This window comes from Trachemys scripta, chromosome 1 (assembly GCF_013100865.1).
Source record: "Trachemys scripta elegans isolate TJP31775 chromosome 1, CAS_Tse_1.0, whole genome shotgun sequence".
Taxonomy (NCBI): domain Eukaryota; kingdom Metazoa; phylum Chordata; order Testudines; family Emydidae; genus Trachemys; species Trachemys scripta.
Window position 1 is genome coordinate 298,799,315 of NC_048298.1, and position 16,765 is coordinate 298,816,079.

The 16,765-nt window shown below is 47.6% G+C and overlaps 2 protein-coding genes across 4 annotated transcripts in view; one reads left to right on the forward strand and one right to left on the reverse strand.

The window, feature by feature from the left end:
* Nucleotides 1-15,299, reverse strand: part of PDS5B (PDS5 cohesin associated factor B) — a 272,948-nt gene extending 257,649 nt beyond the window's left edge. The window contains exon 1 of the mRNA XM_034758647.1: nucleotides 15,281-15,299. The gene's annotated coding sequence lies outside the window, so the exon portion shown is untranslated. The remainder of the gene's footprint in view (nucleotides 1-15,280) is intronic.
* Nucleotides 14,212-16,765, forward strand: part of N4BP2L2 (NEDD4 binding protein 2 like 2) — a 104,700-nt gene continuing 102,146 nt past the window's right edge. Inside the window, exons 1-2 of one of the 3 annotated variants that reach the window (XM_034758651.1) lie at nucleotides 14,230-14,369; nucleotides 16,431-16,483. In XM_034758651.1, the coding sequence (XP_034614542.1) occupies nucleotides 16,481-16,483 (3 nt within the window). In that variant the 5' untranslated portion in view covers nucleotides 14,230-14,369; nucleotides 16,431-16,480. Of the gene's footprint in view, nucleotides 14,370-16,430; nucleotides 16,484-16,765 lie in introns of all 3 variants that reach the window. The other 2 variants (XM_034758649.1, XM_034758650.1) reach the window with 2 other exon arrangements.

Below are 16,765 nucleotides of genomic sequence, written 5' to 3' on the forward strand. Positions count from 1 at the left end.
AACCAAGGTAAAGTGGAAGTGATAGGAATATGGTGTGGTGGAGTATAGGAGCAGAGGGGACAGGTAAAGGAAGCAGGATGGTGGTGGGTAGCACAGAGGAGGATAGGGAGAGAAGCTGGGGGGTGGTGGCCATTCTTATGCCAGAATTAAGTTTGCCCATGGAACCTTAACTCAGCACTCTGTGCATATGCAGTCTCTACTGTACTGTGTACTCAAGTGCATACAAAACACTAACATGATCAAAATATTGTTTATAATTAAAACACCTATTTGCAGAAATTCCCTACCACTGTTCTCTCAGCTCTACTAAATACTACATTGAATCAATTAAAACAAATGTGACCACTTCTGCCCATAGTATTGTATCAGAATGAGCAGTCAATTTCCAATGTCTTGATTCCAGGGCGAAAATACAAATACGTAATTTTTACACTTCCCCCTTTTTAACATTTTCCAACCAATGTACAGATGAGTAATTACTCAACAGGTTACTAACAGTAATTACTGATCTGTACATTTGATTGAAAATGTTAAAAAGGGAGAAATGTAAAAATTATTTATTTGTATTTTCGCCCTAGATTCAAGACATTGGAAATTGACTGCTCATTCTGATACTATACTATGGGCAGGGGTGGTCACATTTGTTTTAATTGATTCAATATAGTATTTAGTACAGGTGAGAGAACAGTGGAGGGGAATTTTTGCAAATAGTTGTTTTAATTATAAACAATATTTTGATTTGATCATGTTTTTTTCATATCCAGCAGACAGACTTTTTAAAAAATTCACATTTATGTACAAAAGTAACCATATAACATTAGTTGTAACTTTTTTAGGGAGGAAATACTCCAGCATGTAAAATGCAGTATCAGTGCTAAAATAAATCACCGGTTAGCAATAAAAATATTATTTAACAGTTATATCACAATGGAGGCAAGTTAGCTTAGGGAACCAAAAAAGTAGGATTCCTGAGTTCTATTCCCAGTTCATAAACTGGCTTGCTTTGTGACTCTGGGCACATCATTTAGACTCCTTTTGCTTCATTTTCTCTATCTGGAGAAGCTAATATATGCTCATCTTTGTAAAGCATTTTGAGATCCTTTAGATACTATAGAAGGGGAATACAACATTTATTTGTAAATGTTTATTAATGCATATTTCAACAGATAGGTTGTCGGCTTGAGAAACTGCTTTAGTCCAGATATGCATACTGTTTTATACAGAATAGTGTGCATATGAAAAGCTGTTCCAAAGTATCAATCTAAACAAAATATGTATTTTCATTTCTCATTAATGATAATCATATTAAGGAAGATAAACCAACATGTTAATTGCAAATACCCTTTATCCCCAGATGACGTATGATTCATGATTTATCTCCTTAAATGTAGAAAATTATTCAGTATTGTAAACGTGCCCAGAGGCTTGGGCAATGAGAATATGTGGGGTTTATTTTTTTTATACATCTAAATAAATTAGCACAACATCAACATTTGTGCCAGACAGAAAAATCGCTTCTACTGTGCCAGGAGACCCAGACATCATTATTTGGTTCTGTTTGTATATATATTGGGACTTCTAGTTCTTAGTTTGGGTTACCTCCTACACCTTTGACCTATGTCAATATTTGTTATATTTTACAATACTGTAGGTGTGCATAAAAGGAACACATAAAAAGACAGATCCCTATTCAGTGAATTTACCATCTAACAGTATCTCTATATTTCAAATGAAGTTTACTCGTGAGGGCATTCTGCGCCAAAAAAATTTAAAATTCTGCATACAATATTTTAAAATTCTGCAAGTTTTATTTGTCAATAAATAAATGCAGAGGGGAGCATAGGCCACTGGCTGCACAAAGGTGGGAGAGCACCCTGCAGACCCCCCATCCCCACCCTTGGGACACGATTTAGCGGTGAGGCTGCACCTGACTCTAACACAGCACAAGGCCTGGACCTGCCCCTCTGCGCCAGGCACACCAGGTGTGTGGCAGGCAGGCTCAACCAGACAGGATCCAAATGTGAAGGGGCTCAGTGTGGGAGGGATACAGGTGTGGGGTGAAAGGGTTCCGTGTGGGACAATCTGGGTGCAGGCAGTTCATTGGTGGGCCCAAGTGTGGGGGAATCTGGATGCACAGAGGCTTCTTCGGGGGGTTCCAGGTGCAGGGGCAATGGGACTCTGCAGGGGCTTCCAGGTGAAGGTGGTTGGGGCTCAGCAGAGGGATCTGGGTGCTGGGGGAGTGGGGCTTGGTGGGGTGGAGGTCTGGGTACAGCTAGTTGGGGGTAAGTGCTGTGGGTGTCTGGATATGGGGGCTTAGGGTGGTGTGGGAGGGATGGGATTCATCACGGTGGGGGTTTGAGTGCAGGGAGCTCAGTGGGGGGAGGTCTGTGGTGCAGGGGTGGGGATCCAGAGTCAGGAGGTTTGAGTGCAGGGGGGCTGCAGATGCAGGAGTTGAGATTCAGTCAGGTGGGGTTCAGGTATGGAGTGGTAGGGGGGGTTCTGGGTGTACAGGGTGAGGCTTGGCAGGGGTGTCTGTGTATGGAAGATCTGGATGCATGGGGGTTGGGAGGATGGGGGAGCAGCTCCCCATACAATGACCCCTCCCCCCAGAACTGAGGAGTGATGGGGGCAGGAAGGGAAGGGGAGGATGCTGAGCTTCCTGCAGGTGTGGGGCATTTCTGGGTGTGTGTCTGACACAGCCCTAGCCACTCCTTGCGGGGGAAGAGGGGTCCCGTCCTCTTCTGCCTCCAGCCCAGCCGGGACTAGCAGCTGATCCCAGCTCAGGGTAGGAGCCACTGGCTTAGATGTCCCCAGATCCGTGGTGATTTACCTCTCTGCCAGCTGTTCCAGGTGCCTGAAATGATGTACTTGTGCTGCTAGGGAGTGGTGCGTGACTTCTCTTGCAGCTTCCCTTTGCTTCCCTGTCAGAAAGTCATTTTTCTGTGGGGAAGCACAGTAATCTGCAGGGGACATGAATTCTGCGCATGTGTGGCGCAGAATTCCCCCAGGAGCAGAAGTTGTAGTGATAGAAAGGTAGACATACCCATGCTAACTTTAATCTAACTAGCACAGTTAACAACATTAGTGAAGATGCAGCAGCACAGGCTTCAGCATAGGTTAGCTGTCTCCATACAAGCCCAGACAGGTGGGTACTTGGGTTGCTGGCCCTTGCTGGCCCTTGCTGGCCACTGGGTCTTCACTACTATTATTATCTGCACTAGTTAGATTAAAGTTAGTGTTGCTATATCTGTGTGCTACAATTACACCTTAATTTGCAGTGCAGACATACCTGAAGACCTCAATCCTGTTAAGCCTTACAAATATATTAAACAGGGGCAGCCCTGCCCCCCTGCCTGCTGGAGCCCCGAGCATTCCCCCTCATGGCCAAAGGAGCCTCTGCCCGTCCATCCCTGCCAGCCCCAGGCCGCTGGTGGGCTGGCAGGGGTGGACGCCCCTCCCAGTGCCAGGCTGAGCCGCTAGGCCAACTCCCTCCCTCCGCTGGCCCCAGCTCTGCCCCAGGCTGCTGGTGGGCCCAAACTCAGGGCCGCCAGCTGGAGCTGAGCCCCTGCTGTCCTGAGAGCTTCAGGTAGAGAGGGAGGGTGCGGCCTCAGGGTGCAACATGAGCAGGGCCACATCCTGCATCAGGTAGGGTTGCCAACTTTCTAATCACACAATACCGAATACCCCTTCCCTGCCCTTCCTCTGAGGCCCGCCCCATCCCCTGCTCCTTCTCCCAGACCCCACTCACCAGATCCCCCCTCCCTCCATTGCTTGCTCTTCCCCACCCTCACTCACTCTCACCAGGCTGGGGCAAGGGGTTGGAGTGCAGGAGGTAATGTGGGCTCCGGCTGTGGGTGTGGGCTATGGGGTGGGCCGGGAATGAGGAATTTGGAGTGTGGGAGGGGGCTCCGGGCTGGGGCAGGCAGTTTAGGTGCGGGGGGGTGAGGGCTTCGTCTGGTGGTGGGACTGGGGATGAGGGCTTTGGGGTGAAGGAGGGGACTCCGGGCTGGGGCCAAGGGATTCGGAGTGTGGGAGGGGTGTGGGCTCTGGGGTGGGGCCAGGGATGAGGGGTTGGGGTGTGGGAGGGGACTCTGGGCTGGGGCAGGGGGTTGGAGTGTGGAGGGGGGTTGAGGGCTCCGGGTGGGGGTGGGGCCGGGGATGAGGAGTTTGGGGTGCAGGAGGTGGATCTGGGCTGGGACATGGGGTTGGGGTGTGTGGGGATGAGGGCTCTGTCTGGGGCCACAGGCTCGGTCTGGGGCCAGGGATGAGGGGTGTGGGGTGCAGGAGGGGGGTTCTGGGCTGGTCCAGGGGGTTAGGGTGCAGGCTCCAGCTGCGGGTGTGGGCTCTGGGGTGGGGCCAGGGATGAGTGGTTTGGGTTGCAGAAGAGGGATCTGGGCCGGGCCAGGGGGTTAGGATGCAGGGGGTGGGGTGAGAGCTCCAGCTGGGGGTGCAGGCTCTGGGTGGGGTCGGGAATGAGGGGCTTGGGGTGCAGGAGGGGGCTCCGGGCTGGGCTGGGAGATTGGGATGCAGAAGGGGGTGCAGGCTCCGGCTGGGGATGCAGGCTCTGGCTGGAGGTATGGGCTCTGGGTTGGGGCCAGGGATGATGGGTTTAGGGTGCAGGAGGGGACTCCGGGCCGGGCCAGAGGGTTGGGGTGTGGAAGGGGGTGCAGGGTCCTGACGGTTCTTACTGTGGCTCCGAGGAAGCGGCCTCTAGGCACATGGGTGGCCAGACAGCTCTGTGTGGTGCACGCTGCCTTTGTGCCCACAGGCACTGCCCCATGCAGCTCCCATTGGTCATGGTTCCCAGCCAATGGGAGCTGCAGAATCGGCACTTGGGCGAGGGCAGCGCGCAGAGCCTCTCCGTCCCCAGCCACCCCAGCACCTAGGGCCACAGGGAACTGGAGGCCACTTTTGGGAGCCACACAGAGCTAGGGCAGGCAGGGAGCCTGCCTTAGCCCTGGGCCTCTGCTGCGTCATCAACCGGACTTTTAACAGGGTCCCTTTTTGACTGGGCGTTCCGGTCAAAAAACAGATGCGTGGCAACCCTAAGGTCAGGGGAGGTTTAGCCTGCCCTGGCCTATGATACCCGCCATCCATGATATTAACTTATGCATTGTGAGTAGTCTCATTACAGTACATGCAAGTCTTTGCAGGATCAGGATCTTAGTAAACTTTGAATAGTATTTTTATTTTTAACTTTTCAGAGTTTTACAGAAGAACTATTAGCACAGTATTTCCCAAGCTGGGGGGTGGGGCAAGGCTTCGGGTAAATGACAAGAGCAGCAAGGGCCAGGGAAAGTTGACTGATTCTAGATTTAACCTTGCACAGTTGCACTCCTTCTCTTCTCCTCTCCTCTCCTTTCCTTCCCCAATTCTCCCATTGCAAACATGCTTCTACTGCAGCGGCTGGCTCCTTGAAAGCCACCTACCAACTTACCCACCCACTGTGCTCCTACGGGAGCTTCTAATGCAGCTGGGAGAGAGCTTGGAGAGAAGTTCATTCTACTATGGCTTGGGGAGGCATATTCCAGGAAGACTATTTTTATCTATATAATAACCAGATATAGCAGTTTCCCATGTGGGAGCTGTAGCAACTGTAGTCATATCATTAGGGAAAATTTATTTTATCACCTTCATTGAGGTTAAAACAATTAACATTGGGGTATTGTCAATTATACAGTTATGTGGTTTATTTAATCAGGTACATGAGTACTGAGAGAATTCCCAAAATGAAATATATCTGAGAGAGGAAATGATTGTTGTTATAACAAGAGGCACTTGAGATTTTTCATCTCCAGATACTGGCTGCAAAAGACACAAATGAGGAAGCAAATACAATATATGGTTTTCCTATTTAAAAGGTTAATTTTGATGTTTCATGATTTAGCTTGTCTAGGGACCTGAGCAGTAATGATTTAGGATGGGATATCTTGAGCGGGACCAGGGAGGTCTTTAGGAGCAAATAATCAACAGTACCCGTATTCAAAGGGTTTTTTTTGCCATCGAAATCAAGAACAATTTGTGCCCAAAATCTTCTTACATTTGAAAAATCAGGAGCAACTCCAATGACTTCAGTAGAATTAAACTAGTGAAAAGCTGGTATGAGTGAAAAGAATTGGATTTGTCTCCATTTTGAAAATGGACATTCTAATGCCCTTTTCAAGTTAAAGTAATAGTCCTGCTTGCATGCATAATAAATAAATGAGTGTATCTCTCTCCTAGCATCCAGTCCTCTTGTTTTAGTTTTTCCACTGGAAAAGGACAATTCTTTAAACCATTTCTATTTTCTTTCTCATGAGAATTCCTGTACGTTTAAATGATACAAGCTCCTTTACACATTCTTTTGCTGTGGGCTCTGAAAAATTATTAGAGCAGTCAGGTTTCATGTCTCCAGGCAGCCGTGTTATTGAAGAAAACACTCTTCCAGCCCAGGCAATAAGTATGTTGGAAGAGGTCCCACCCTATTTCCTGGCCTGGAGTGCAGTGGAGACTGTGCCAGCTCTGCTCCCTTGGAAGAAGCTATACACTGGTTTCTCAGAGTATATCTACCCTGGCAGAGTTACATCACTGGCAGTTACATCGCCGCTCAGAGAGCGCTGAAGGGAAACCGCTGTTGTGTGTTCACATTGTCAGCTGCCTGAGCAATAGCGTGTTCACACTTGCAGCACTTGGATCAATATTCAGAGCGGTGCACTCTGGGCAGCGATCCCTCAGAGCATTTCTTCCTCTTCTGCCACTAAGGGTTGTGGGAAGGTGGAGAGGGTCAAAGGGCATCCTGGGTCCTGTCCCAATGCCCCGTGATGCATTGCTTTGCATCCCAGCAATCCCTGCGCTTCCATCCACATTTGGCGCCATCTTTCAACGGTTTGTGTACTGTGTGCTCTGTCTCTTCGGTCTGCAGGAATGGATCCCGCACTGTTGACTGATATGCTCCTTGCTGTCACTAACACGTCTCATGAGTGGCAGTGGAGTTGTTCCTTAAACTACAAAGGCAAGAGGACCACGCCACGCATAGTAGCTATGACATGAGATTGCTTTTGGCATTCATGGAGGTGCTGACCACAGTGGAAAGCTTCTTTGGGGCTCGGGAAACAAACACTGAGTGGTGGGATCACATCATCATGCATGTCTGGGATGATGAGCAGTGGCTGCAGAACTTTTGGATGAAGAAAGCTACATTCATGAGACTGTGTGATGAGCTCACCCCAGCCCTGCAACGCAAGGACATGAGAATGAGAGCTGCCCTGCCATTGGAGAAGTGCGTGGTGATTGCACTGTGGAAGCTGGCTACTCTAGACTGCTACTGATTGGTCGCTGACCAGTTTTGGAGTGGGAAAGTCGACCATTGGACTCGGGTTGATGGAAGTGTGCAGGGCTATTAATCGCATCCAGCTCTGAAAGACTGTGACTCTGGGCAACATGTGGGAGCATTTCACAGACATTAACGCAGGCTGGTCCGGAAAGGTGCATGATTCATGCATCTTTTGGAACACTGGCCTGTTCAGGAAGCAGCAAGCAGAGACTTTCTTCCTGGACCAGAAGATCACAGTAGGGAAAGTCAAAATGCCCATTGTGATCCTGGGAGACCCTGTCTACCCCTTAATGCCATGGCTTATGAAGTCATACAAAGGGAACCTTGACAGCAGCAAGGAGCACTTCAACAACAGACTGAGCAAGTGAAAAATGACTGTTGAATGTGCTTTGGGCTGTTTAAAGGCCCGCTGGTGCTGCCTCTATGGGAGACTGTACCTGGCTGATGACAATATTCCTATGCTTATAGCCGCGTGCTTTACTCTCCATAATATTTGTGAAGGGAAGGGTGCAAGCTTCACTCAGTGCTGGACTGCTGAGGCTCAGCACCTGGAGGCTGAATTTGAACAGCCAGAGACCAGGGCTATTAGAGGGGTGCAGCACGGGGCCATAAGGATCAGGGATGCCTTGAGGCACCAATTTGAAGCTGAAAACCACTAATATTTGTTGCTATACTTGGGAATGCAGTGCTTGTAATGCTAGCAGGTGATTGTGATTGGTGCAGACGATACACTGTGAAGGTTTAAGAAAATTGCCTGTTGCTTTGCAGAGCTCTGTTTGCTTTCAATTAATGGAATAAAGATTGCTTTCAAACCAAAACAATTCTTTTATTAAAAAACAACAACCGGAGGAGAGAGACAAACAAAAAACCACATCAGCACTGTGGAGAATGGGAGAAGGAAGCAGCCCAGGAGGAGGTGGAGTCCTGGGACGGTTAAAGATTTGTGTATGTCCAGGTATCATATGCAACCTTGTCCTTTGGAGTACAGTGCAGCGGACACTGTTCTTCAGCAGGCCTAAAGTGCAGAGGGACGGGTGATGAGTGCAGTGGGTATTGGGAGTCCGCAGGGCTGGACTGTGACAGGGCCGGAGTGGAATGCAGTGGGTACAGACTGGAGCCAGGAGTCTAATAAGAGTGTGTTGGTGGGGTCTGGGGGGGTGCATGGAAAAGAGTTTTGTGACAGCGGCTGCAGGGAAGGGTGGGCGCAGAGCTGCTCGGTTTGCAGTTCTAGTAGCGCCTAGAGCATGTCTGCTTGGCGCTCCATAACATTTAAGAACTGCTCCGTGGTTTTGTTCTGGTGTGCCACATTCTCCTTTCGGTCCCTCTTCTCGCTGTCCCGCCACTCCTTGAATTCTTGTTTTTTGGCCACGGAACGCATCATGACATCACATAGAAAGTCCTCTTTAGTTTTTCATGGCCGCTTTCTAATTCTGCGCAGCTGTTCAACCTGCGATAACAAAGAGGGAGGCGAGGCTCCTAAGGTCATATCTGTGAAGCCAAAATGCAACATTTTACGGAAGCAGTATTGTTTGCAACATACAGACCACTGATTCGGTGATTTAAAACACAGCCACTATTAACATACCTGTCACTAATTGGCTGACCCCAGGCAAGCACACATGAGCCACAAGACCCCCAAAATGGTGAGTAACCACAGGGGAAATCAGTGTTCCAGGACCATACTGTACACTGGGCACGTGGCTCCTGGGGAGAGCCAGCACTGTAGTGGGGGGGGGTCTTATAATCATTACTGTCCCCACATTTTCCATATGCTGTGTTCATTATGGAAAATATCTCGCTGCTTAGGGTGAGCAGGGAATCAAGGGAGGGTCTTCTCCAAGACTGCGGCTTCTGCCCTGGCCCTTATGCAGCTCAACTGTGTGCAGCAATGCCCCCCTCCACACACCCCCAGTGATGGCAGAGTGGCGCAGGAAAATTACCCTTAATTGGGCAAGAAACAAAGCAGCTGTGCCAAAGAACCTACGGCAGCAGATTGGCCAGTATCTATATGAGAGTTTTGTAGAGATCTCTGAGGCAGATTCCCGTGAAGTGAGGGAGTCAATCAACACCCTGTTCCGCTGCTCAGACTAGGCATGTGGTGGTACGTGCATCATACAGACACAAGCCTGCTTTCTGCAACCCTCCTGCCCCCAACAACTCGCTTCAGTGATTCCCAAAATCAAAGCTGCTTACCAGGGCCTCCTCTCCTGTTTGCGCTTCACCAAGCTCTGACTGCTGCGACTGCCTAGCCTCCTCCGGGGTAGAGAAGAGCTCCTGGCTGCATGCATCTCTGACCTCCGAGTCATCCTCTGCCTCTGGATCCGCCCCCCATTCATATCCTCATCCAAGATTTCCTCCTCCTGGCTTGGTCTACTCTTGACTGGCACATGAGCCATCAAAGTATCCATAGTGGCCTTCACAGTGGAGGTAGGGTCGCCACCGAGTATCATGTTCATCTCTTTGTAGAACCAGCAGCTTGTGGGCACAGCACCGTAGCGGTGCTTTGCCTCCCACGCCTTGTAGTAGGCATTCCGCAGCTCCTTCACTTTGACCCTGCACTGCAGTGTGTCCCAGTCATGGCTCCTTTCTGTCATGCATCGTGAAATCTGTCCATAGGTATCATAATTCCTACAGGTGGAGCGCAGCTGGGACTGGACAGCCTCCTTTCCCCAAATGCTTATGAGGTCCAGCAGCAAGGCATTGTTCCAAGAGGGGATTGCCTGGTGTGTGGAGCAGGCATGGTCACCTGGAAAGTTGCGCTGAGATCACTGCACGTATCACCGAACAAACAGGAAGGGGACTTTCAAAATTCCCCAGGAATTTAAGGGGTAGGGCTCATGGTTGGTCACCTGAGGGCAGGGCAGTAGAGTTCAAATCGATGACCAGAGAGGCAAGAACAGGCATTGTGGGACAACTCCCAGAGGCCAACTGCAGTGCAGTAATCGACCGGGGTGTCTACACTGGCAGCGCAGTGCTGTAGCCCCGGCGCAGAAAGCTGTATGCCTCTCGTCGGAGTGTTTTTTTACAGCGCTGCAACTGAGCAGTTTCTGTGCACTATGTGGCTTGGCAGTGTGTACACCTTGGGAGTTACACCGCAGAAAGCTGCTTTACTGCGTAGAAACTTGCCAGTGTAGACAAGGCCTCAGGCTTGGTTGTGGTGAAGAGGAAAGTTAGCCATGGAAGATAACACACAGCAACCACACCCGAGTTGTCTCCATTAGAGCAATGCTACCACAACATAAGAGGTAAAGCTACACCCTGCTCACTGGGACTAATGTATATATAGGAAATGGCTGACATAGAAGTAACAAACACTGTGAAGTGCTTGCTGCATATACTAACTGAACTGGTGTCGTTGAGACCTTTTTCCCATCTTACAAATGACCATTTATGCAACAGAGTGATATGAAAGTTTAAATGTTTGTTTTTTAATACAAGTGGTTTTAATACAGTGGTTCTTGTAAGTAATTTGCCAGTATTAATTTTACATATCTTGTATAAGAGACCATGATAGGGAAGAGTACAAAAGAACAGCACAGGCATGTAGGGACTAAATCAGAAAGGCAGGAAGGATGGGCTCCACCTAAATCAAAACAGAACTGGAATGCTGGCATGTAAAATTAAAAAGGTCCTAGAGGAGTTTTTAAACTAAGGCTGGGGGAAAGGTATGGAGGAGCACATTGTTCAGACAGAGACATCAGCTAGGTGAAGATCTATTAATGGGGATTCTCTGTAAGCTAGTGTAGGCCTTGCTGGAGCCCTAAGCATAAGTAACAGTATGAATCAAAGGCTGTGAACCAGACTAAGCCTGGCTTTGTCAAAATAGTGATGTACCAAGATGTCAGCTAACCGAGTAAGCACATTCCTGACCGGAGAAGATGGTACAAAACCACACAGATCTCTCAAGTAACTGTAAACACATTCTGAAGAGATGATACAATGTTCATTCTCTCTGAAGCATCTGGCATTGGACACTGTCGGAAGACACGATACTGGGCTAGATGGACCACTGGACTGATCCAGTATGGCCGTTCTTATGTTTTTATCTTAAAATCTGTGAATGTCTTTTTCTTGTATCTAAAGGAAAATTAATAAAGGGGACCAGTTTCTTGGAAGTAGTGTGGCTGCTTTGTTTCACATTCCTAGTAGCATCCGGCCACAGGAATATCATCCCATGTAGGGTATTCTCTGGTATATTTGGGACGGGACCAGCACACAGCCAGCCCAAAATCAGGGGAGTGCAAAGGTGAGCTTTACATCCTGCTCTCCCAACCCTGCATACAGTGTGCTCCTTAAAGGCAGTTGAGGATGTGGCCAATTACCCTTTTTCCTTAAAAGATTGCAAACGATTATTGTTTAAATGACCTTGATGCTAAGCAAGCTTTTTCACAGATTAATAGAATTTAAGACAAGAAAGGACCATTAGATGATCTAGTCTGACCTCCTGTCTATCACAGGCCATCACATCTCACCCAGTTACTGCTGTATTGTGCCCAATAACTTACGTTTGACTAAAGCATATCTTCCAGAAAGGCATCCACTTCCATAGGAAGACATTCAGATATGGAGAATTCAATGCTTACCTTAGTAATTTGTCCCAAACGTTAATCATCCTCATTGTTAAAAATGTGTGCCTTCTTTAAATTTACCTGGCTGCATTTTCGTCAGTGGTTATGCCTTTCTCCACTAGCTTAAAGAGTCCTGGAGTACCAGTATTCTCTCCCCTTATCAACTGTAATCAGTGTATATGACTATGTGTTATGACAGTTATTATTTTTGCCATTATCAGTACAGCACTGCTCTTGTGTGTTTGACTTTCCCAGTCCCTATGATCCAAATTATCTGTTCTCAGGAAAAATTCTGCTGTCAGCTATGCTGATGTAAATCTGGAATCACTGAATCTCTGGAAAGCTTGCTTCTTGGTTAGGTAAAAAAAGAGCTTCTGTTTCTATAAATGTATCTTTCATCATATCTGCATCTTTAAAATGGATATATGGAATCCTTTCTACTTTAGTGCCAAATCCAAATCCTCTGAAATTAATAGTAAAACTCCAGTTTAAGTAAATGGAACCAGTATTTGGTCAGTAATTTTTATAAACACATTATTTATAATTGTTTAGTTGATGCTTATTTGTCTCAACTGGCTTAACACAATAGAAATTAGCTATACATTTTGCTGAAATTTTAAAATAAATGTCTAAATTAAAAAATTAACCCATGTTTAGGATGTGGATAAACCTGGGGTTTAGTAATACAATTTGTCACCTTTCACAGCCAAGTCAGCAGTTAAAATCCAACCTAGGTTGGCAATGACCACAATTTGCTATATTTAACAGTTTACTAATTTGGTGATTCATTTCTTAGGAGAAGAGTCAGTTCTAGGATTTTTGGGTGGGTCAGAACAGTATTTTTGGTCACATTCAAATATAACTGTCACCATGCTCAAACCATTATGCACAGTCAGCCTGAGGATTTGAGGAAGGTATGCTACACCCCATTACTTATCAAAATTGTTTATTTGTAGAGATGATCTTTGTGTTTCCTACTGCTGCAGAAGTGGATTCCAGCTGTATGTGCTGGGATCTGTACGTAGCTGTGAACGTTTAAAAAAAAAATTGCATGGAGCTTTTGCTCAAATGAGCTGGAGATATGGGATGGCTGTACATTTATTGAAAGAGAAGTGTGATCACTCTAGTAACTGACCTCTAGTAACCCATTGTTAGGGAACAGTGAGAGACTAGAAGACTTGTTTACAGACTAGTTGTTCTAAAAATGTTAGGAGTGTGGGGAAGAGAATCAGAAAATCAGTCTTTTCATGAACAGCTAGAGAAAGAGAAACAATTCTGAAAAATATGTAAGAGAGGCAATATACTGTAATCTGTTTTAGTACAAGACAAATGCAAGCCAAAGAAAAACGATTTCTCTAAATCTCAGAACTCTCTACAAAAGAAAACTGATTATGTCGTTTCTTTGCATAGTAAAAGGAAGTTAGTCTGCTAAGATACAAACAGCTATGGGGGAAGAGAATTATACTAGTCAATATTCAAATTCATATTGACAGAGCAGTTACTAGCCAGGATCTACCACTGTAGTTTATTTGTAAGAAAAATAATCTAGTATTAAAGAGTTCTAGGAAGCAAAACCAAACTGCAGCAACCACAAATCGGAAACAGTTTCAAAATGTGATTGTAGGTATAGTTTGCAACCTTCAGCAAGTGGCCACTGAGAAGAAACCACAAACCATCAGCCATGCCCCCATGTTTTCAACAGCATCCGAAGAGGTTTTCTTTTTCTTTTAAAGCTTTAATACTTATAATTTAAAGAAATCACACTTATTACATGTCTGCAGTCCCACTCTGTAACACCAACACTGACGTTCTCCCCTCATTCCTAAAACTCAGGGAGAGGGGGCAAGAGACTGTAACAAATGCAGAAACCCCCCGCCCCCTCCTACCAGCAAACAGATCATTCACAGAGAGGGAGACTGGAAACAGGGGCCCTAAAAACCAAGCCCCAAACAGGGGATATCCCATCCCCTCCGGAACAAGGGGAGCTCCCCGCTTCCCAGTTAAGGACACCCCCCAAAAGAGAGGTCCGCACTCTAGTAATAATGTGCGTTGCATATTCCTGCCTGTCACGTCAGCCCCAATACAGGGGTCTCCTTGTGACCCATCCATGTACAAGGCATCACCCACGTAAGAGTCACCACACCCCACGAGAGACCTTCTCCCCAGCCTGCCCTGGTTCACCACGTTCAAACAGCCTCTGCCTGCGCTTCTCTACGGACCTTCCCCTGCCTGGGCAGCCCCGCGCCTAAGCTGTGGCGGAAGGGCCGCCCGCCGGGCATTCTGGGAGTTGTAGTTCTAAGCCCGGGCCGGGCTGCACTACAAGCCCCACAACAGGCCGCGTTCGTGCCGGCGCGGCTGCTGAGGCTGCTAACGCCATCTTGAGAGTAAAGAGCCGTAGGAACTCCCCTCCCCCAACCGCCCGGGACTGTGTTGCTGCGAGCCGGAGGCCAGGCTAGGCCGCGGAAGGCTGTTGCTGTCTCTGCCTGGAGGTTGGTCCCTTCACCCAGCCGCGGTTGTGATGAGAGGGGGGCGGGCGGTGCCGGGCGCCTCCCCGCGTGTGAGAGGGCGGTCGAGGGGGGGTCCCCCGAGAGTGCTGCCGGGTGGGCCGCGCAGTGCTGGTCGGGGCCCAGTGCGAGAGAAACCGAGTCATCAGCAACACCCCCAGCCCAGAGAGAGCCTGCTATCACACAGACACACGGTAACACCCCCAACCCAGAGAGAGCCTGTTGTCACACACACACACACACAGAGCAACATCCCCAGCCCAGAGAGAGCCTGCTGACACACACACACACAGCTCAGAGAGAGGTTGTCACATGCACAGCAACATCCCCCCAGCCCAGAAAGGTTGTCACACACACAGCAACACTCCCTAAGCCTAGAGAGAGTCTGTCACACACACACACACAGAAACACCCCCAGACCAGAGAGAGAGTCTGTCTCAGACACACAGCAACACCCCCAGACCAGAGAGAGACAGATACAGCAACACCCCTCCTTCTCCCAGCCCAGAGAGAGGTTGTCACACACAGAGCAACACCTCCCCCAACCCAGAGAGAGTCTGTCTTTCAAACACAGGAACACCCCTCCAGACCAGAGAGAGTCTGTCACATGCACAGCAACACCCCCCAGCCCAGCGGGAGGCCACACACAGAGGAACACTCCTCCAGTCCAGAGAGAGTCTGTCTCACACACACAGCAACACCCGTCAGCCCAGAGGAAGAGAGACTGTCACACACACAACACCCTTAACTCTCAGAGAGAGCACGTGATGAACACACACAACAACACGCACCCCTTCACAGAGGGAGAGACTGTGTCACACAAACAGCAACACCCCCTACAACTCAGCCCAGAGAGAGGGGAGAGACTGCAACACAGGTCATTACCCCCAACTCACCGCAGAGAGAGAGACCTTCTCGTGCGCACAGCAGCACTTCCCACCCCAGAGAGAGGGGCGAGACTGACACACCTAACACTTCCCACCCAACCCTCCCCGGAGAGAGGGGAGAGACTGATACACACAGCAACACCCCCCAATCCACTTCAGATAGAGGAGAGAGACTGTGACACACACACAGCAATAGCCTGCACTCTATCCCGGAGAGAGTAACATTCTCCACCCTAGCCCGTATCATTCTTGAAGTTGAGGGTTGTGGCACGGATGACAATTGGGGAGACAAAGGGGTGTGTGTGTGTGTATGTGTGTTTATATATGTGTATGTGTGTGTGTGTGTGTATATATATATATATATACACACACACACACACACACACACAATCTGCATCCCAAGAGAGGAGAGACATTTCTTCCCTTCCCAGTCCAATCTTCTCCCCAGAGTAACTCTCAACACAGAAAACAGCAAAGTTCTCTTCCCACCCCTTGAGATTGAAGAGACTAATATGCGCATAGCAAATTTATTCTTATTTCCATATTGGGGCAGGAGGGTGGAGGCTAACCTTACTCACATACAGCAAAACTTTTTTCTGTAAATGGAAGACTATAAAAACTATTTAAAACTTTGTGTTTAGATAAGGGAATCTCACTCTCCCTGCAAATTAGAGTTCTCTTTTAATTTTATTATAGTTCAGTTAATGGATGCCTGTCACTTTCCCGAATTCAGAAGTTTAATAGGTTACAGACACTAGTAGAATTAACCCTCTAGTAGGAACTTGAAACTGGAAATTGTCTGTTATCCGTCATCTTGTCTGATGCATTTATCACATTATTTCATGCGAAAAAAATAGCATATGTCTTGTCTTTTGAAAGGCAGTTGATATTGCATTCCATCTACTTTATATACCTCTGGAATGCCATGAAAGACCATGTACTTTTGAGTTAGGTAACTTAATATGTAGGTGACTGGATGACATTCAGAGGAATGATAATGGTGGCATTAGGAAACTACTGCCTGTCATGCTGACCACTATTATGTCACTGTTTCCTTGTACCTTTCCATCTGTTTGTATCCATATATTGTCTCTTGTCTTGTACTTAGACTGTAAGCTCTTTGAGGAAGGGTCAATCTTTTTGTTCTCCATTTTTACAGTGGCCTTTTACAGTGAGGTCCTGATCCTTGGCTGGGGGCTCAGAGGTTCTATGGTAATACAACTAATAATAGATTACAGCTTTAATTTTTAAATCTGATCTACTTTATTATTGATTAATAACTGGCATCTAACAGATGTTTGGTGGGCTATGAGTTGGATTAGTCCAGTGCATATCATAGACATTACATCACAGTGGCTCTAAGTAACATTTTGTTGGCAGTCTGAGTAGAAAGGTCAAGCATTAACCGAATGTCTGTGCTCAGTTATCTGATTCTTAGGGGGGATCCCAGCAGAAAAAGGATTGAAGCTTGTTGGCAATGATGTAAGTAATTGC